The sequence below is a fragment of the Mus caroli genome, chromosome 3 (genome assembly GCF_900094665.2).
Source record: "Mus caroli chromosome 3, CAROLI_EIJ_v1.1, whole genome shotgun sequence".
NCBI classification, from domain to species: domain Eukaryota; kingdom Metazoa; phylum Chordata; class Mammalia; order Rodentia; family Muridae; genus Mus; species Mus caroli.
In genome coordinates this window covers 89,388,325-89,409,778 of record NC_034572.1, presented here as the reverse complement: position 1 = coordinate 89,409,778, position 21,454 = coordinate 89,388,325, and the positions used below count along the sequence as shown (strand labels likewise).

The 21,454-nt window shown below is 49.1% G+C and overlaps 4 protein-coding genes across 5 annotated transcripts in view; 3 read left to right on the top strand and 1 right to left on the bottom strand.

The window, feature by feature from the left end:
* The window catches only part of Anxa9 (annexin A9), an 18,764-nt gene extending 11,518 nt beyond the window's left edge, over positions 1-7,246 (top strand). For both annotated transcript variants that reach the window (XM_021158036.2, XM_021158034.2), the window contains 10 exons: positions 506-600; positions 808-921; positions 1,162-1,252; positions 2,160-2,239; positions 2,400-2,459; positions 2,946-3,030; positions 3,164-3,259; positions 3,354-3,412; positions 6,006-6,128; positions 6,517-7,246. In XM_021158036.2, the coding sequence (XP_021013695.1) occupies positions 506-600; positions 808-921; positions 1,162-1,252; positions 2,160-2,239; positions 2,400-2,459; positions 2,946-3,030; positions 3,164-3,259; positions 3,354-3,412; positions 6,006-6,128; positions 6,517-6,579 (866 nt within the window). In that variant the 3' untranslated portion in view covers positions 6,580-7,246. The remainder of the gene's footprint in view (positions 1-505; positions 601-807; positions 922-1,161; positions 1,253-2,159; positions 2,240-2,399; positions 2,460-2,945; positions 3,031-3,163; positions 3,260-3,353; positions 3,413-6,005; positions 6,129-6,516) is intronic.
* On the bottom strand, positions 7,161-20,208 carry Mindy1 (MINDY lysine 48 deubiquitinase 1). The gene is made up of 10 exons (XM_021158026.2): positions 20,121-20,208; positions 14,978-15,720; positions 12,258-12,315; positions 11,789-11,853; positions 11,053-11,211; positions 10,631-10,733; positions 9,568-9,710; positions 8,353-8,544; positions 7,914-8,063; positions 7,161-7,688 (listed from the first exon to the last, which is right to left on the bottom strand). The coding sequence occupies exons 2-10, from the start codon at positions 15,422-15,424 to the stop codon at positions 7,608-7,610; spliced, it is 1,398 nt and encodes a 465-aa protein (XP_021013685.1). The 5' UTR covers positions 15,425-15,720; positions 20,121-20,208; the 3' UTR covers positions 7,161-7,607.
* Positions 20,025-21,454, top strand: LOC110291090. The gene has a single exon (XM_021158037.2). It carries the CDS (start codon positions 20,134-20,136, stop codon positions 20,785-20,787), a length of 654 nt encoding a protein of 217 aa, XP_021013696.1. The 5' UTR covers positions 20,025-20,133; the 3' UTR covers positions 20,788-21,454.
* Prune1 (prune exopolyphosphatase 1) overlaps positions 20,637-21,454 on the top strand; it is a 30,893-nt gene continuing 30,075 nt past the window's right edge. Inside the window, exon 1 of the mRNA XM_029475336.1 lies at positions 20,637-20,716. The gene's annotated coding sequence lies outside the window, so the exon portion shown is untranslated. The remainder of the gene's footprint in view (positions 20,717-21,454) is intronic.

Below are 21,454 nucleotides of genomic sequence, written 5' to 3'. Positions count from 1 at the left end.
CACCAGAACAGGGAGTCAGATCTCATTATGGGTAGTTGTGAGCCACCATGTGGTTGCTGGGATTTGAACTCAGGACCTTCAGAAGAGCAGTCAGTGCTCTTACCTGCTGAGCCATCTCACCAGCCCTCCACGACATTTTTAAAGACTTACTATTTACTCGAGTGTGTGCATGTGTGTATATGCGCACTTGTGAGGATAGTACCCATGGAGGTCAGAGGATGCTGGATCCCCTGGAGCTGGAGTTACAGGTGGTTATCAGCCACCTGATAAGGGTGCTGACTGAGTCCTCTGAAAAAGCACTACATGTTCTTCATCTCTGGCCATCTCTCCAGCACTTTAAACGGTGTTTTTGACATTTTCTTATCATCTCCTTTGAGAACAGATGGAAGTTGGGGTGAAATAGTCCCAGTCCTCCCTCCCCTTCCCTAGACCTAATTCTCTTCCCCGAGGAGCTGGGAATTCATTGTGAACTCTGTGGCTGCAACCTGGTTTTCTCTTGGTTTAGGTGTGGACTATGATACCATTGTGGATGTACTGACCAATCGGAGCAGAGAGCAAAGACAGCTCATTTCTCGAGCCTTTCAAGAGCGCACCAAACAGGTGCGACCACTGACATCCTGTGAGCTGTGGGCAGGGTGGGGACCCTTGGAGGACTTGAGGTCCAGCCACATCCTGCTCCTCCCTCCTGGCTGGTCAGGGACTTGGGAGTCAAACCTGGGATTAAAAAAAAAATCAAACCAAAGCTTCCCATGATTTTGGGGCCTTCCTTGACCTATATCTCTGTCTGTCTGGGGTCTGCTTCTGCAGGATCTATTGAAGTCCTTGCAGGCAGCGCTCTCTGGCAACCTTGAGAAAATCGTGGTGGCTCTCCTTCAGCCTGCAGCCCAATTTGATGCCCAGGAACTGAGGACAGCCTTGAAGGTAACGGGAGAGGACAACTGCCCTGGTGTCTGGGGTACAAGAACTCCAACGGAGAGAGGAAGAAGCACAGTTAGTTGACTGGCCTTGACCTCTGCAGAGAGTAGGCCTAGAGGCCCCCTTGATCCTGTGGTGACCCTTAGACAGAGAAGTGGCTAGTACCAGCTCTCCAGCACTGTCTACCATCTTGCTGAGCTAAGGACATGGCGGCTCAGTGTCACGTGGCCTCATAATTTCTTACAGACCTCTGGTTCTGCTGAGGATGTGGCCTTGGAAATCCTGGCCACCCGAGCAGCGCCCCGACTGCAGGCGTGCCTGGCAGTGTATAAGCACGGTAAGCTTATGCAATGGGACAAGGGGTCCCCGAGAGCTGAGTGGGACAGTCCACTACTCTCCTACAGTCCCTGAAGGTCGGGGACAACCCCTCCCCCCCAGTGCCTCAGTCTCCCCAGGGGAGAGAGCCTCATGTGATCATTAAAGGAGGAGAAACAGTGATTAACTCGAGCCCCAGGGCAAATTTCACAGTAATGACATTAGGCACCATAACTGTCTCCTTGCTGTCCCTACCATCAAACCACATCCCAAGGTTGCAGCCTGGGGGACAGGTGTACCTTTTTAAAGATATGCTGGCCCTGCCTGCCACAAACCTCACCTACTAATTTGTGAGCAGCCTTTCCCACCCTCCTCTCCTCACCACACCACCTTTTTCTGTCCCCCGCCACCCCCACCCACACACCCCTGACTGCATAGATCCATGTAGATGAGATAGTGTGAATTCATGATGCTCAGCCCCCCAGTGCTGGGCTTGCAACCATGGCTGACATTTTGTTTCTCTCTTCCTTCTTCCCCTTTTTTCTTTCTGGATTGAACCCAAGGTTTCAGCACATACTACATACATACTACATACATACATACTACAGTCTTCATTTTTCTGTTCTCCCCATTCCCAATCACTCTCTGCTTCATACCCCGCCCATATCACTTCTTGGACATTGATTAGAGGATAAGACCTAATCAGCTTGCTTCATATTCTGGGATTTCCTAACTCTGATTCCTGCTGCTTGGCTGATTGATACCTTCTTCTAACCTCCTTGGGCAACTGGCTCCATACATAAAACATAAATCTAAAAAAAAAAAAAAAAAGAGGAGGCCATTAGGGTCCATAGGTCAGGTGCTTGGCAAGTCCCAGAGCTATCTACCCCAAGACAATCAGGAACCAAAAAGCTCCGCCCCTCCCCTAGACTTCCAGGTGGAGGCTGAGGAAGATATCAGGACCGAGACCAATGGTATCCTGCAGGACCTGCTTCTGGCCCTGAGCAAGGTGAGGCTTGGCCTGAAAGGAATTTGTGTTCCTCAGCTGCACGTGGGCCAGACGAGGGAGCTCTGTTGTCCCGTGACAGGCAGGGAGAGCTTCGGAGAGGCCAGGGTCTGGGCAAAACTCTGGCCTTTCCAAGAGTTCTGAGAACAGTGTCTCCTCTTAGGGGGACCGTGAGAGCTATTCTGGAATCATTGATTACAACTTGGAAGAACAAGATGTCCAGGTGAGCAGGACTTCAGAGTTTGTATGTAGACTTTGTAGACTCCCTCCTTGATCATGTCCTAGGGCCCAGATCCCATGTACCGATCTGTACTGCAAACTTCTTCTGCCTTCTGCTGGTAGAGTCTCCTCTTGTGGGCTCTGGATCAAGTAAGTCTCCTTAGATCTTATCTTTAGGGATTAGTTCCTCATGAGAGCAGCTGAGCAGAGCCCCTTTCTTTTTTTCTTTTTCTTTTCCTTTTTTCTTTCTTTGTGTGTGTGTGTGTGTGTGTGTGTAGCCCTGGCTGTCCTGGAACTCACTCTGTAGACCAGCTGGCCTCAAACTCAGAGATCCGTCTGCCTCTACCACCCAATGCTGGGATTAAACTATCCTTTTTCACCTTCAACCCTATTTCCTTCACCACTTTTGGGTGGTGACTTTTGGGGACACCCTAACTGTGGCTTCCAGGTTACAATGGTCCTCACTCACTGGTCCCTTCCTCTTCCCCAGGCACTTCAGCAGGCTGGAGAATCCGGTACAGCAGGGCAATGGGTCCTGCTCCTTACACAACGCAGTCCTGAACACCTCATCCGAGGTACCCAAGCTTCCATATCCCCACCCAGCTTCCTCTATCTTCTGATGAGTGTGGCGGGTCACCATTCTCTGTGGTAAGTAATAGTCCCACATATCAATTGACCTCTCTAACCACTCCCCACACATACCAAAAGTGTTTGATCAGTACCGGAGATGCACTGGCCAGGAACTGGAGGATGCTATCCGGAACTGTTTCCATGGAGATGCCCAGCTGGCTCTGATCAGCCTAGGTAGGCACCTGCTCAGGATGTATGGGGTTTTACCGAGACGGAAAGCTGTGGTCCTGATATGGCTCTCTGTCCTCCCTCCCACCTTTGCCTCTAGCTTCCATGTTGAGAAACACAGCGCTGTACTTTGCTAACAAACTCCACCAAGCCCTTCAGGTAAGAGATGCTCTGCTCCTTCCCTGCCTTGCCGCTCGCTTGCCTTTTCCACTTTGTGGGTTCTTCTTTTCCACCTCTCTCCAACTCTCTTCCACCCTTTTCAGCCCCCTAATATGAGATAAGAGAAAAGGAGATCCCTGAATAAAGTCAGGGGTCGCAAAGGGGGTGACATTATGTTAGACTACTTCCTGCTGATTAGGGGGTCGATGGAGTTCCTCGTGGCAAGTTTGATGTTCCCCATCAGGATATCTAATTTCTTGTTTCTTCTTTGCACATGACTACTTAACCAACCTAGACCAACAGCAACCAACCAACCACCTGCCCACCTTGTGGGGGCTCTAGCATTTATGTACCCCCTGAAAAGTCTCCGGAATTCCAAACATCACACAACCCCAGGAAACTCCCTGCAGTTGGCAAAATGCCCTCGCCAGAGCACGAGGCAAATCAGTCAGCTGCTGTGGACAAACCTGAAGCAGCCCCACACCTGGGATTAAAATGAAAACACATTCTTAAAACATTTCTGTGTTTTCCAAAGAACCCAAAACTCTCATTGACACTGTGCTGCCCTTCAGAACCTACCGTAGAACCCACAAGCTACCCCCACCCCATGTTCACAGATTGTCTTGTAACAGGTAGAGGAGTGTGCTTTGGTTAGAACTTAGTTGAACCCACAAGGTGCTGAAGCCAAGGTCTGCCTTGATTGCTACACACCAAAACCTTTGTCCAGTATGGCTGCTGTCAGAGGTGAAGGTAACACTCCGCACAGTGGGTTCCCAACCTTCCTGACCTGTGACCCTTTCTTTATACAGTCCCTCATGTTGTGGTGACCCCAACTACAAAATTATTTTCATTGCTAGTTCATAACTGTAATTTTGCTACCATTATAAATCACAGTGTAAATATCTGATATGCATGCAGCCCCTGCAAAAGGGGTCGCAACCCCAGGCTGAGAACTGCTGCTTTAGAAATACTAGGTAGCATGAGGATGACTTCCTGTAATCCCAGCACTCAGGAAGCGGGATAGAGTGAGGTTCAGGAAAGCCAAGATTACACAGAAACCTTGTTTTGAAAAACCCAAGAAATAAATAGATCCAGCCAGTGTGGAGAAAGGAGGCCCAAGGTACTGAAGACATTACCATCTTTTTGTTTTTCTTCTTTTTTTTTTTTTTTTGTCTAATCCAACAAGGACAATTTGTGTGTGTGTGTGTGTGTGTGTGTATTTAAAGGAATATAGTAGCCAGACATTGGTGATGCACACCTTTAATCCCAGCATTTGGGAGGCAGAGGCAGGCAGTGGATCTCTGTGTTTGAGGCCAGCCTGGTCTACAGGGTAAGTTTCAGGCCAGCCAGCGAAACACTATCTCAGAAAAACAACAATAAAACCAAAACCAAGAAAGTAAGTAAATAAATAAAAAAGAGGAGGCTGGAGAAATGGCTCAGAGGTTAAGAGTACTGACTACTTACTCTTCCAGTGACCTGAGTTCAATTCACTGCACCCACATAGCAGTTTATTATTGTAACTCCAAGATCTGACACCCTCATACAGACATAAATGCAGGCGAAACACCAATGCACATAAAGATAAACACAATTTAGAAGGGCTGTGTAATACAGGAAAGGCTAGTGCCGTCACACTCTGGTAGACAGAGAAGCCTTTAGCACCATGCCCTACTGATGACTGTTCAAAGGACAGCCTGTATTTGCTCTTGCTCAATCGCCGAGATAGCCATCTTGACAACAGATTGTTATACCCAGAAAGCCTGGCTCCTGAATCAAATCCAGGATTCGTTCGGAGACCTGTGCTTATCTGAGTTCCTGATGTAAAGTCAAGTCTGTAGGCTGGGAGGAGCTTAGTGGCACAGTACTTGTTTAGCCTGTAGAGCACACACATGAAAGGAAGCTAACACGGGTCCTAGTATATTGGGATTGTGAGACTCACATTTTTGGATATAAATGTCAGAACCTATCCTGCTAGCCAGGAGACATACACTTGCAATCCCAGCATCTGAGAAGTAGAAGCAAGAAGATCAAGAGTTGGAGGTTTGTTGGGCATGGTGGCCCACACCTCAGATCTAGTCTAGAAGCAGAGGGAAGTGAATCTCTGTCTCTGAGTTCAAGGCCAGACAGTCACTTGATGAGATCCATCTCAAAACTCAGCTATATAGCGAGTTCAAGGTCAGTCTAGGGTACATGAGACACTGTCTCCAAAACAAAAACCTGGGGTGGAGAGATGGCTCCGTCGTTAAGGGTTTCAGGCTCTTCCAGCGTTTGATTCCCAGCACCCATGTCCGGCAGTTCACCACAGCTTTAGGAGATATGAAGCCCTCCCTCCAAAGGCATCTATACACACTTGACATAGCCTCACACAGACACATATTCACATAAAACCAAATGTTGGGCTGTAAATAGCTGACACTTTTAGTCCCAGCATTCAGATCTCGGAGTTTGAGGCCAGGCAGTGATACACAGTGAGATGACTTTGGCTCCTTTATTGCTTCTTCTACCCTTCCTCTGCTTCCTACCCACCCTCTGTTCTTAGTGAGAATATCCCCTCGCTGCCTGCCACATGCTCCCCAATGTGTTTCTTTACCAGGAAACTGAGCCTAATTTCCAAGTGCTGATGCGAGTCCTTATCTCCCGAAGCGAGAGTGACCTTCTAAGCATTCGGGCTGAGTTCAAGAAGAAATTTGGGAAGTCTCTCTATTCTTCTCTCCAGGTAAAACCTAGCTATTTTTTTCCCCTTCAAGACAGGGTTTCTCTGTGTAGGCCTGGCTGTCCTGGAACTCACTCTGTAGACCAGGCTGACCTCGAACCCAGAGATCCACCTGCCTCTGCCTCCCAAGTGCTGGGATTAAAGGCGTGTGCCACCACTGCCTGACTAAACTTAGCTACTTCTTACCCCGGAGCCTGGCATCCTAGCTCTTCCCTCCACCCCCTTTCCTTCCATTGAGTGTGGGACTCCAGGCATGAGAGAGAGAGAGAGAGAGTGAGAGTGTGTCTTTCCTTGAGGATGAGCTATGTATCGGCAGGAGGTGAGGTTAGACTGCTGTTTGGACCGAGGTGGCAGTAATGAGTTTTTCTAACACTCACTCCCTTACCTGCAGGATGCAGTCAGAGGGGATTGTCGTTCAGCACTACTGGCCCTGTGTAGAGCTGAAGATATCTGAGACCTTTCTGACCCACCCTGACGAGACAGTCGAAACCTCTGAGATTCCCATATTTGGTTGAACCCCAAGGAACACCATGCACCCTGGCCTCCTCTTGAGGCTGGACCTCTGAGTTTCTTTGGATTTCCCTCTTCGCAGACTGGCATCTTCCAGCTCCATTCTAGAGAGGAGTAATGGGTGTTCTCTGACAGTCTCTGCCCTGCTCAATCCCTCCTAAGGCCAGAACATCTCCCTGGGAGTCAAATGTTTTGGCAGTTCACCTGTCTTTTTGTTTCCTGGTTAAAGTCTGGGTGGAGGAGGCCATGGAGTTAAGGTGCCTTTGAAGTATGCTCAGCCATTTAACAGGAACCCTGTTTTTACCCCAGTACTGCACTTAACAGTTACCAACACACCCCACTCCTGGGTCTCCTCCCCAGGAAATCTCAGGTAATTAAGAACAGTAAAAAGAAAGAGCGAAGAGGCAGCATTCGGGCTCCCTCTGCTGGCTCTGTGAGAAATGACAGGCAACCTGCCGCCTCCCTGGCTCCTCCCCTGTTCACATTCCTCAACCAGGTCAAATATTTAACTCCACGGCTCCAGGGTAGGAAAGCAAATCTCAGGAAAGAAGTTTTATTTCCAAACCTCTAGGAAGGCATTAAAAATAATAAAGATAGAAACTCAAACCAAACCCTAAAACAAACACGGCAGGGTCTGTGGGGTAGCCCAGGAGCAACCAGACCGACAGGGACACAAGAGAGATGCTTTCCAGATAGGTGTCTCGACCAGCAAGCAGCCTGGGTCCATATATCCACGTGACTATTCCAGGAAAGGGGGTTGGGCACCAGAGATTTTCACCCACCCACACCTATGTGGCCTTGGAAGAGAGGAGAAGATAGCAGTACAAGGGCAAAGATGGTACCAAGTCTGACCTTGGCACCTACTGTCTGTTCTGATCCCCAACAGTGCATCTAGGTTATTCTCTGTGTCTCAGGGGTTGAGGTGGGGCAGGATCCTGCAAGTCACAGCCTGAGCTGGCTGTAGGGGCAGAGTCAGAGCAGAACACAGTCTGACTCAGTCTTTGACCTCTGCCGCCGCTCTCCAGCTGCACGTCCAGATGTGGCTCCTCTCCCCTGTGTGAGATTTAGCAATTAGTTATCCAATAACCTTGGGAGAGGTCACAGACATGGGGGTTCAGAACCAAAGGTAGCACAGGTTATGAGGGGAAACTTTCCAGAGACCTGTGCAGGGACCTTATGCATTCCACACCAGGCCAGTCCGTGCCCCGTACAGAAACAGTACACGCTCCATGCCAGGTCAAGTCAGCTCCCTTGCCGACCAAAGAAGGGCAGGCTCACCTGGGGCGAAGGAGCCCTTGTTCGCACAGGTTGAACTGCTTGCTGTTGCTGATACTCTTCTTGTTGAAGTTGTTGGGCCAGTTCCAGGTCACTGAGGCCCAACGTGCCTTGTGGCTGCTGCTGCTGCAGGGATAAGGCAATAAGGTAGTCCTGGGGAGAAATCAAGTCATAAGAAGACTAAGACCAGAAGGACGGAGATTCAGGCCAAACTTCCAAACCAGCTTTCCTTCAAATTCTCCCTCTATAGTAAAACACATAGTCAAATATGTTATCTGTGCTGCCAGAAAATCCATCACCCCAAGCAAGGAAATGACTTCTGGGTAACATGAGCAGGCACGAGTGTGGGACAGGCTCCAGCCAAAATAATGCATGCAGTTCACGCATAGAAAACAGCTTCGACGCCAATGGGTTCTGCGCCATTCCAAAAGGCCCCACACACCTGGTCCACCTGCAGCTGCTTCTCTGGAGAGCCACCCCCACCTTCTGCTCCATGGCTTTTGCCTAGGGAATGACTTAGGTGGAAGTCAGAGTCACAAAAACAGCTGTCACCATCCACGTTATGCAAGCTCTCCCACACCACCTGCTCCTCCTGTAGAAAACCTTGGTCAGTGACCAGTAGGTACAGGTGACTCTGCAAAAGGGAGAGACAGCCAGAGCGGGAAGTTAGCTGAGTACTGGATCAGGTGCCTGACAAGTCCTCAAGGTCCCTAGGTCTGACACCCGGGACATGCTGCCTAACACACCCTCCCACAAGCCAGAAAAAGACAGCAAATTGGTGGGACAGGTGACAGAGAAGCAGCTTACAGCCAAGGTACATCCTGAGAGCTTCTGAGTCAGTCTGTGCACTGACTGGAGCTTGACACTGTGAGCATCTGGTATTTCCTAAGTGTGTGTGGTTACGGGGAGCAGGAAGGGACATCTGAACACAGCTGGGTGCTCTGTGGTTAAGGAACCCGAGGGGCTAGGGCATCACACCAGATCTAGTTTTCTACTATCTTTCCTTGTTTCTCTGTGTTTTCAGATGTATGCAGACATAAACCCCTTTGAGAACCAGAAAAACAGGAAGATCAGAAATTCAAGGCAAGGCCAGGTGTGGCAGTGCACACCTTTAATCCCAGCACTCTGGATGTAGACAGATTTGAGTTCTAGGCCAGCTAGGGCTGCAGAATGATAGGCTGGAAGGGGGATGGGTGGGATGGAGGGAAGCGCAGCACCAGTGATCCCTCTTCTACTCCATTCCTAAAACACTTCCCCTCCTGACTCTGGGAATCCCCACTGCCCCTTTCTGGGAGAGGGTTAACTGTCCTGTCTCTTTGATAGCCGGTTTATGCCTCAGGGTCTGCTCTGGTCAGTGTCATTTTCAAGCAAATGCATTGATAAGGAATGCACTATATTACTCTCTTTTCCTGCATATATAAAGGCTTTTTTGTCAACCAGAGTCCCAGGGTAAAGATGGTGTGACACAGGGTGTAGCCAGTTTGCCCTGGACATGCATCATGACTTAGCAACAAACACTGTGGTAAACCACACGGATCTTAGTGGTCGTTTGTTACCATGGCTTAACCCATTTTATCCTGCCTGACACACTGAACCCAGGGAGAGAGGCACGGGGAAATGACACGGTTCCTGCTCCCCTCCTCCAAAGTTCCATCACCTTGTGCTTAGTCATCGTGCTAAAGTGGTTGTTTCGAAAAAAGACACTAAGTTCATCTTCCTTAGCAGTTGCTGTGAGCTCGCACAGGCCATGGTAGGTTAGCTGTGCTGCAGTGGTCTCCAGGAACTGCTCCGCAATCAAGCCTGCCAGAATGCATAAACCAGGAGAGACATGGCTTGAATCCAAACCCATGATAGGAAAAAAGCAAAACAAATCAAAAGGGCTGGTGTGCATGTGGCTCAGGCGGGCAAAGGCCCTAAATTCAATCCTGGGTGCAGTGTGCATGCCTTTAATCCCAGGCCTGGCTAGGCAGAGGCAGGTTGATCTCTGTTCCACATAGCAGTTCCAGCCTAGCCCGGGCTACATAGAGAGGCCCTGTCTCAAAATAAAAATTAATGCCCCCACAACCCCCAGCCTAACTCCAAAGCAAATAAAACAAAGTCCAAGATAAGGAGGTTTGTCCAAAAAGCCCTAAGGCGCTCTCCTGAGTTCCACTTTGTGAAGCCCCTTCCTCAGGCTGGAGGAGTTCAGGGTTAGGGTATATGCTTAGCACGTACAAGGCCCCAGATCTGACTCCCAGCAGCCGCCCCCCCCCCCCACACACACACAAGTTGAAGCCAGGCTTGGCAATGCATGTCTGTAGTCCTGGTACTTGGACCCTGGAGGCAGAAGAATCAGAGGTTCAAAATCATCCTCAGCTCCAAAGCCAACCAGAGCTAGGAGCCCCTGCTGCACCCCAGTCCTCACAATTGAGCTACAAACCCTTCCTTAAAGCCTGGCTATATTTATTCATTCACCCAACAGAGCAAGAGCGCACGTCTGTAACCTGGGCTCTCAGGAGGTTGGCACAGGAGATCAGGAGTTTGAGACTAGCCTGCGCTATGTAGTGATTTCATGGCCACCCTGAACTACACAAAACCTTATATCAAAAAGGAAAAAAAAGGTTTCTTTTTTTTTTCTCTCTCTCTCTCTCTGTATTACACAAAACAACAACAATAATAAGCCTACTCCAGTGTCCTTCCCTCCGTAAGAGATCTACAAGGAAAGGGGCTACCACCATTACCTTCCGTCACGAGGTTGGAGTCACTAGAGTGTTTACAGGTGATGATCTTCTCTACCAGCTGGTTGTAACTCAGTTTCCCAACAGCACTCACAGCCTCAGGACTCTGGGGAGTAGAATGGGGTACAGCAAATATAAACTTTTTTTTAAAGGAAGGAAATGAACCAAACCCACTGGACTGTGGCTCTCATGATCAAAGGTTTCTGAACTTTTGATGTCCAAAGACCCGATCTTGATCTTATTTGTGTGTGCTTTTCTCGTCCTGGGATGTGACTCCGCCCAACATTAGAATCCAGGGAATCCTGGGTCATCTCAATCTCCAAATCCTCCAACCTCCCCTTCCCAGATGCCCCAGCCTGCCCCAAAACCTTTTGGCTTTATTCATGCCAGGTTGGCCAAGATTCACCAGGGCCTGCTGTCCTCACCTGTGGATCCACCAGCCAGCCATGGTATAGAGGTATTCCCAGCAAGTCAAAGATGCTGCACTCCGGCGTATACTCAAAGTCGGAGACGCCCGTGAATCGCACATTGACATCCAGACCTGTGGCCAGTTTAGGGAGCACCGTCATTGCATCGTCCACATTCTGGTGGGAGAAAAGACAAGATGGCTGGTCTTGCTTTCCCTCCCTGGCACCCACCATCCCATGTTTTCATGTCTGGCTTTCTTACAAACCGTTTGTTTCATCCACCTCTTATCTCAAACCCCCTTTTGTGAGACACAGCCCTGGCTGTATTGAAACTCACTCTGTAGACCAGGCTGGCCTTGAACTCACAGACACCTACCTCTCTCTGCTTCCCAAGTGCTGTAATTAAAGGCACACATCACTATACACACATCACTATACAGCTGGGCTGCCTTAATCCTCTTTATCTTATACAAAAATGAATGTCTTTTTTTTTTTCATGACAGAGAGATGTTGTTCTTCACTGAGAAGGTACCAAGATGAGAAATTAACCACAAAAGCTTCTCAATGAGACTAGAGTCCCCTTGCAAGCCCACAGACCCCATGTCTACTGCCCTTCACACAGAAAGGGTTTTCAGTAGGTCCAGGGTCCCCTTGTAAGCCTGCAGACCCTCTGTCCACTGCCCTTCAGCCACAAGGACTTCTCAGTAGGTCCTGGGTCCCCTTGCAGACCTCATCAACTGCCCTCTTGCCTTACCTGCTGAAAGTTAAGTTGAAGGCCCTCAGACTTCTCTTGGGGTTTGATGGACAGAAGGCAGTTTCCTGTAAGACAGGAAACTCATCAGCCTACCCTAGCCTGCCAATCGTCCCCAAAACCCAGCTTCCCCCTCTTCTGGAGAAGGACCATGGATTTTCAAACACCAATCCAGACTTTTAATTTCTCAGAGGAATAAGTAGGCTTATAGAGGTGAAAGACCCACCCAATTCAATGCCTCCTAGGATGGCCAAGTCCTACATTTGATCCCAGCACCACTGATTGTGGTGGGCAGGGTAGTGACTCTAGGCAGAACTGGCTGGTGCTTTAACTGAAAGATTTAACTGAAAGATTCTCAACCTTTGATCTTTGCTTTTTATACTTCAGCTTTACAGAAAAGACACAGACTCGTCCTTAACCTCAATCCCACATCGGAGCTCCACACGAGAGCCCCCCTCACTACATCACTCACCAAGATGTGTCAGGAGCTCATCTGATGTGATCACTTCCTTCTGAGGGGGCAGCTTCACCTGAAGAGGGAAGGGTGGTCACATGTGAGCTTTTACTACCAGCAGTGAAGAAGGAACACAAAGCAAGAGGCCGGTCCAAGCTAGGGGCGTGGCGGCTCACCACTGTAATCCCAATATTGAGGAAGCAGAGGCAGGAGGAGTGAGGCCAACCTGGCCTACAGTGTAAGACCTTGTCTCAAAACCTCAAAAAAGCACGAGTGTGGTGGCCGAGGCAAGGTGGATCTCTATGAGTGTGAGACCAGCTGGGTCTATGTAGTGAGTTCAAGCCAGTCCAGGCTACAAAGGGAGACAAAACAAAAACAAAAAGTAAACAAACGAAGGAAACAAGGAAGATAGAGACAGAAAGAGAGAGCCCATGCTGAGAGATGTTTGATTACACCACGGACCCCAGAAGAAGAGAGAACTATTGCTGTGGGGTATTGATCACACTGTGCTCCTAGAGATCATGGATACTGGAAAAGCCTGGTTCTAGTTGTGGTGAGGTTCAACCTTAGCCTGCATTTTAAATCAAGAGCATTCTGTTTGAATATTGTAAACAGAATTAAACAAAGTCAACCATGGGTCAGGAGGAGGGGCAAGCAACCAGGTGGCAGGAAATGGATTATTTCCTGGAAAGTAAGAGGGAGTCAGGAAGGCCAAGAGAGAGATGCACAGGAAGTACAAGGGAGGGACCTTCAGCTTAAAGGACCGTTCTGAGGCAGTGGGAGAGAGGGGCGCTGCTGCTGGGACATCCATCAGCTGAGGAGGAAGGTCAATGGGGTGCTTTCTCCACCCCAGCATCCGGTACCTGAGTCTTCATTGGTAAAACCCAATGATGAGATTTTGTTAAAACAACAATCCGATGGTGGACCAGAATGGGGAAAGGGAGCTTAAAGCTGGGGCGAGGGAAGAAACGGGGCATCCCGGGGTGAGAGAGCAGGGGACACGGGTGCACCTAAGAGTGATCTGGAAATTTAAAAGTGGCTTGAGAGAAATCAGGATGGTGGAGAGGGTCCCAGGGAGCACTTCCTCACCTCACCCCTTCATAGGAGGTGCCTCCTACTGTGACACATAGGCGAAAACATTCTGTGTGACTTAGAATAATGTAATTCTTGCAAGATACAGATCTAGTCACAAGACAGGCTGTGATGTACTAATGAACCAACCCCACGACAACATTGACTTCTCAGTAAAGAGAACAAAACTAATGTCCACTGGAATAAGATTAATAAAAAAAAAATCATACACATTATCCTAATCCAGGGACATGGCATCCCCAGGCTCTGTGTTGATACCATTAGACAAGAAAATTTAAGACACTAGCCTCTGTGTGACTCTGGCTTTAGTGATCCTCAAGTTTCTAGCACCCATGTCCAGTTTACATATGCCAACCAGTCAGTACTAGCTGCTGGCCTGCTGGCCAATGCGCTCAAGGACATTCTGGGATCTCTCACAGTGCCACCCTCCTGGCCTGGCACAGAACTGTGTCATGTTTGATATGGGTTGAGCTCAAATAAAAATCCCAAAGTGTGGGCTGGCGAGATGGCTCAAGTGGTTAAGAGCGCTGACTGCTCTTCCAAAGGTCCGGAGTTCAAATCCCAGCAACCACATGGTGGCTCACAACCATCCATAATGAAATCTGATGTCCTCTTCTGGAGTGTCTGAAGACAGCTACAGTGTACTTACATATAATAAATAAATAAATCTTTAAAAAAAGAAGAAAAAAAAATCCCAAAGTGTTCTTACTGGAGAGGATTTCCCAGTGGACCCTGAATTGCAGTTTGTGTAACCAACCACTTCCAGGTGGTAAGAAGTCTATGTCTGAACCAGGCTGAACCAGGCGTGGTGGCACATGCCTTTAATCCCAGCATTTGGGAGGCAGAGGCAGGTGGATTTCTGAGTTCGAGGCCAGCCTGGTCTACAAAGTGAGTTCCAGGACAGCCAAGGCTACACAGAGAAACCCTGTCTCNAAAAACCAAAAAAAAAAAAAAAAAAAAAAGAAGAAGAAGAAGAAGAAGTCTATGTCTGTGAGATTGCAGTAACCTGCTGGAGGATGGTTTGTGTACTGCGTACCCAGATGCTGATGTGTACGCTCAAACATCGGTTATGAGAATGGCACAGTCCAGCGTCTCCAGGCTCAACGCTACGTACAAATCATTTTCCATCGTCTCTGATTGGTCAATAAAGAGCATTTCAGCCTGTAGCTGGGCGGAGAAGAGGACAGGGCAGGACTCCTGATCCCAGGCGGGGGTCCTGAAGGAGACCATAGAGTAGGGAGAGAGAGAAGGACCACGAAGAGAGGAGAAGACCACCAAGAGTTACCATGAGCAGGTCGCAAAGGGGAGTCTCCGTGAGGACCCACATGGACCAGAGCAAGCCAAGGTAGGCAGCCTTAGAGCATTAGGATAGCTCAGAACCTGCCCAGGCTAGGTTTGCAGTTTATTAATAAAAATACCAGGTCTCTTAAAGCTGGGTTGAGGGAAGAAATGGGAAATGTAGAAATGTTCAGTTATTTGAGAACAAGGGGGAGGGAACAGTTAGAAACCCCTCCAAGAATTAATTTTTCAGTGGCTGTTGTGTAGCGTGGTCTTGTAAGGAATTGTCTACATGAATAAAGCAAGCATCTTTGGAAGGCACATTTGTGGACATCTCGCCTGCCCAGCACCTCACGCTCTGCACTCACCTTCCACTGAAGAAAAAGGATGTTCATGATGGCTAGGAGAGGACAGGGACCATTGCTGCTCTGGGTGATGATCGGGGTCCGTTCTCCCTTCCAAGGGATCCACTTGACACAGTAGAAATCTAGCTCAGGCTGTTGGATCCTGGGGGACTGGGGAAGTTCCTGTGGCCTGGAACACACCTCTGCTGCCTCTACTTTAGGTGACGTCCCACAAGCTGGCCCAGGAGGACTTGAGCTAGCTTCAGGAGGAGGACACTCAAGGTTTTCCCCATCCTGGGCTGGTGGCAAAGTTTGGTCTCCTGGCTCCCCAGCTGCTCCATCAGCATCTGCACTGTCCTTGTCCTGAGGATGCTTCTCTGGTCCAGATAGGGCCTCATGTTTTTCAGATTCAACAGTTTCTGCACTAGTGGCCTTACTAGGGGCTGAGTTCTCAGTCTGAGGTTGTTCCATAGTGGGTACAGAGTCAGCTGAGGGGAGTGAAGTGTTCAGAGACCTTGCCTATGGCTATTCTAGTGTGTAGAAGAGAGACTGGGCCTACAAGGTCACTGAATTACAGAGCAAAGGGAACAAGAAAAGTCAAAGAGAACTGTGTAGGCTACTCTGGCTCCAGATTAAGTTTTTCTCAGAGTGTATAAACAGGATTCAGCTCATTCCACCTCTGCCTTGCTGTAACCAGATGGGGCCGACTGGGCATTGGTTATCAGGCTTGGAAAGGATGGAGATACTGGGTGCAGCTGGCTTCTTCCCTGAAACAGAAAATGATAGAGAATGAGGAAAAGAGAGAGAGGTCTACAGCGACAGCTCAGAGCACTGGCTGTTCTTCCAGAAGTTAACTTCCAGCACCCACAGTACCCCTCATAGCCACCTTAACTCCACAGCCGAGGGACAGGGGGATGGGGGGGGCGGGGCAGTGGGGAGTCCACTACCCTCTCCTGGCACAGACACACAGGCAAAATACTCACATACAAAATAGAATAAAACATTTTTTTTTAGTAAAGACAGAACAGAAAGGTTAAATGTAAATGAAGCCAAGAAGGAAGAAGAGGGCTGAAGAGAAAAATTAAAACTATCCCACAGTTGGCTGGTGTAACTCCCTGGTGTAGCTTCCCAAGCAAACAAACCAAACCAGTGAGCAAAACCACACAACCCTTACGGTTATTAACAGGGTGGTGTTTGGCTGCCTCCTTAAAGGTACAGACCCCATATCCACCACCAAACCTTGTCCCTTCAGAGAACACTCTGAGCACATGGCTGGTGTCCTAAAGGACAAGCTACCTTTGTCCTGTTCACCCCAGGGACCAGAGAGTAGCCATCATATGATCTGGTAGATGAAGATGTTAAAAAAAAAAAAAATAACACCATGTTCTTAAATGTTGTGCCAAGCTGGTAAGGAAGAAGAAATCTTGTTCCTCCAAGGACTCTGGATGGATGGATGGATTGATTGATTGATTGATTGAGACAAGGTCTTATTGTATAGGTGAGGCTGGCCTATGTAGACTAGGCTAGCCCCAAACTCAGATCCACTTGCCTGTCTCCTGAGTGCTGAAATTACAAGTGTGTACTGCCATGCCAAGCGATGGCCTAGAATTCCTGGTGATGCTCCTACTGCAGCCGCCCACTTGCTGATATTAGAGGCCTTGAGCCACCAGCCTAGCTCTCAAAAGATCACGCTGAACCTCACACAATCCCAAACCAGCAAAAAGCTTAGGGAGGGGCTTCCTGTCAAGGAAAGGAAATGCAGTCGTGGGTGGGACTTGAATCAGGGTTGGATATGCCACGCTGTAATCTGGGTGTAGCTGAGAGGACTGAGGGTCTTCTAAAGCAGCGGCTCTCAGTCTTCCTACTGCTGCGACCCTTTAATACCGTCCCTCATCTCCCGGTGACCCCCAACCATAAAATTATTTTCATTGCTACTTCATAACTGTGATCTTGCTATTGTTAAGAATCATAAGGTACAGCTGGGCAGTGGTGGTGCACGCCTTTGATCCCAGCACTTGGGAGGCAAAAGCAGGCGGATTTCTGAGTTCGAGGCCAGCCTGGTCTACAGAGTGAGTTCCAGGACAGCCAGGGCTACACAGAGAAACCCTGTCTGGAAAAACAAAACAAAACAAAAGAATCATAAGGTACATATTTGTGTTTTTCTATTGTCTTAGATTGGTGGGATAACAATCCCAAAGGGGTCCCGACCCACAGGTTGAGAACTGCCCCCCCCCAGGGTTTCTCTGTATAGCCCTGGCTGTCCTGGAACTCACTCTGTAGACCAGGCTGATCTGGAACTCAGAAATCCGCCTGCCTCTGCCTCCCAAGTGCTGGGATTAAAGGCATTCACCACCAAGCCTGGCTGAGAATGGCTTTTTAAAGAGACACTTCATGCCCCTCCGCTCACTGTCAACCTGACCATTGAAACAGTGGATACCAAGGAACTGAAATTTCCCCCAGGAATCTCAAGCCTGCAGGAGAAAAAACACTGACCCTTGAATCCAGCCAGAGAGGAACCGGTATCCAGGAAAAGACTTCACAGCATTCTAACGACTAGCCTGACAGCCTTCCAGCCGAGGCTAAAGCCCAAACAATGCAGGTCAATAATTGGCAGACCACACCTTGACCAGCCCTAGGCTGTTTAGCTGTGCAGAAATCAGGCTCTCTACTGAAACTTTACCCTTCATTTAGGGCTCTGTTGACAGACATGGGGACGTCACCAGATCTCTCTGTCGCTAATCCTAAAGTGGTCACATTGAATAATCCTTGCTTCCCCCTCCCCCTTTCTACCTTTCACTATGATTATTTTAATTTTATTACATTTACTTAGTTTCTCTGTGTGTACACACCTGGAGCCCAGAAGGAAACTTTCAAGTTTGTTCTGTCCTTCCCCCACGTGGAACCTGGGGCTGAAGCTCTGGCCATCACGCAGCCAGAGCCTTGACTAGCTTAGCTGTCTCTGACTGGCCTGTCTACCAGTTCAACTTCTTTAGTTGGCGTATTGAAGACAAGAGGCCACACTTGGCTTGTTAGGGCTGCCCCAGGCACAGGTTCTAATTCTACTACCGGTAACAACTTTAGTTAGGGGGGCACACAAAAGACTCCCCACAATCCTTGCAGTAGATTGCTCTCACTAGCTCAAGTCGACACAGCAACTTCAGATCCTGGTTGTTTCTGGCGTGCTTGCACCCAGAGATCTCTCCTTAGATATTTACAGGGAATGGGAAACTGCTGTTTATTGATTTACATTAAAATACCCCCGGGCTGGAGAGGTGGCTCAGAGGTTAAGGCACAAAGGATCAGGATTCAAGTCCAGCATCCACAGAGGGGTTTACAAGGAACTGTAACTCAAGTTCCAGGGAAGCTGCGACCGTCTCCTGACTTCCGTGGACAATGAGCACATATGGTGTACATATACAAAAACAAGCACTCACAAACATAGATGTATATCTCCACTAGTTGTATAATGACAAAGACCTGTTATTTCAGCTACTAAGAGGCTGAGGCAGGAGGATCTTTGTGAGACCATATCTTAAAATAAAAAAAGAGCTGGAGGTATATAGTTCAGTAGTGGAGCCTTGCCTGATATATGCAATGCCCTGGGTCCAAGCCTCACAACCTGTTGGCACACGTGCCCTTTATGGCTCCCATACAGATCATTTTGGATGTGAACACTGGACCTGTTTAACCTGCAGTTAATCAGCACTTGGCATCAAATGAGGTCTAAAGATAGGCCTGCAGATAGTAAAAGCAGTTCCTGCCTCTGAAATATCTCCCTTCAGTCTCCTTACTCCCCTCCCTACACACTGACAGGACACAAATGAGGACCGTTCGGGGGTACAGCCTAGCAGAAGGGCATGTGCTTAACACACGCAAGGTCCTGGGTTTGATCTCCAGCCCCGGAACAAAGAGAAAGCCAGGAGATGGTGCATCAATCGGACGGAATCTTGTCTTTTTCTTTTAAACTGGGATCACTGGGCATGGCGGCACACATCTTTAATGCCAGCCCTTGTGGGCAGGACAAGCTGATCTGGTCGCCTGCTTTCTTCTTGTAAACCTTCAAGGCTTGGGGACTATGAAAAGGCCTTGAGGAGCGTCAGCTGGGTGTGGTGTTCCAGGCCTTCCCATCCCCATTACTCAGGGGGCCTTGAGGCCGGAGGACCTCGAGGTCGGCCTGGGCTACAGAGAAACATCAAAGTTCCTGAAATAACATAAATACAGTAAATTGATCATTCTCCTGATTCAAATATAACTTGTGCTAGCTTCAGGTAATTCATATTTTGTTAATTTAGACTTAGAGTAGCAAAAAGTTACCTGGAGGGCTTCCACCCCTCTCTCTCCACATCTCTTTCCCTCCCATGGCACATAGAGTCAACCTTGAAACAGAGGCCATGCCTGGGAAATATTAAAAAGCCTAAAGACAAGCACAGCTCATTTTCTGCCCAAGGCTAGAAATGATCAATAATTAAGTGGGGGTTGGGAAAGCTAGTCGACCAAAGAGAGGAGCTACAAGAACCACGGGAGGGAGTGGGGGCTCAGTGAAGGAGGACAGCTCCAGTGTCAGGGCAGGAAGAGCAACAGAGGGCTGCACCCTGCAAGGCCGGAGGAAAGCATGAGGGGAGGGGACCCAAACAAACAGGGGTTTCGGCCCTGTCCCTCCTTTTCTTTCCTCAGTCCAAATCTACACCTCCTCTTCCTGGGATTACCTATAGTGACCCACAGGGAGTCAAATCTCTGGTCCTTTCCTAGTCAGCAGCAGATACTATTTACAGAGTGGGAAAAGCATATGAAATAAGTATATCCTTAAAGACTTCACCCACCCTCAGGGCTCTTCTCTCTACGTCTTTAACTGGTATTACCCAATCTCCCCAATCAAATGCAATTCTTCATGCCAACATGCTTTGAGATTCCTCTAGAATACAGCAAGCCCTGTAATTCTGGCTCTCTAGGAGAGCGAGAGAGAGGGTTTGGGTTTATAAGGGGGAAATTGAAGAGACCGCATCTCTTTTACTGCTCCATCTCTTACTGCTCCGGGTGCCTGGGATCCTGTAAGCGACCCAGACTTAAGAGACCACAGATGGGACATCAGGTGTCAACTTCACCCAGAGAGGGTAGGGAGAGCTGCGAGACGAGGTGAAGAAGATAGTTTGAAAACAAAAGTTTTTACCTCAAAGAGGTAGATGAGGTTCCGGCACTGGGAGAGGACTCAACTCTGGCGGTTCTACGCGGGAGGTGGGGACATCGTTGAGGGGCGCCGACTGCGCCAGCCGCCTCCCAGCTGTCAGCCCCAGAGCTTACACGGCTTGACACGGGTTTACTCTCGCGGCGTCCAGCCTGGGTCGCTGCCACTTCCGGACACACGCCCAATCCCGGGGGCGCCGGAGCAGGGTCGGGGCCGAGGACAAGCAAGGCACAGCGCAGGCGGTCCCGCCTGGCTTCCCGAGTCTTCAGGATTCCCGAGTCACCGAGCCTCCGGCGTGCGCTCCAGGCCGAGCCTACAAACTGGCTTTCAAAGGAAGTTTGTGGTTTTTCTTTTTCTTCTCTCTGTCCCTCTTTTCCCCCTGTCCGGACAAAGACAAATTAGCCAAGGACGCGGTCCCTGGAGGAGGAGGAGGGGCCTGCTCAGCTACCGAGGATTTCCATCAGGGCTGTCTGAGCCGGTCAGCAGCCCGGTGAGCCGCAGAAAGGAAGAGAGAAAAACAACAGACCCTTTCTCTTCCCTCCGCCTGCCGCGGGAAGGGACGGAGCGCGTGTGCCTCTCTGGTGAGAACCGGGAAAAGCAAGCGGCCTGGCAGAGCCGGGAGGAGCAGGGCGGGACAGAGGCAGTTGATTAGACCTCCCTGGATGCCCGCCGCAGCCCTCTGCTCTGGAGCCAAGAAAGCAGGGCGGAAGGGCGTTGTGTTTGCATATTTACTCGTTCAATATGAAAGAAAATTCCCACTCCTGGTTTTCTGGAGCCCCTGAGCTCTTTCCCAAGGCTTCTCTTCCTCCCCGTATGCTTTTTTTTTTGAAAGGCTAGGAATGAAACTGGTTCAGCTGTGTACCTGGTCGAGGGTGAGGAAGACGCTCTTCTGCCTCTTCTCACCTCCCCGAGAAGCAGGACAATCTGGGGATAGATTAAAAAATGAGGGAACATGTTATGATGAAGGGACATTTTTCCCCCCAAGTAGTCTGCCCTGGGACACGCAAGTGGCAGTTAAGGGATGTTGGAACCCAGCCTTACGTTCTGAAGGCTCCTCTAAACTCTATTGATGTGACGGCCAAAGGGTAAGGCTTCCAGCAACTCGGAAAGCCGAGAACAGTTGCAACAGAGACCCAGGAAGCAAAGTCACGGTTGCAACAGCCCATGAATGAGGAGTGTTTGCTCAGGCTGTAGAAGAAAGGCTATGAAGAAGGAGGAAGAGTTGGCACGACTGTAGATTTTAAGAAAACAAGTCAAACATTATGGTAATGTTTTCCTATCGTGAACAAACACATTGATCACGATTTGTCAGTTTGGTA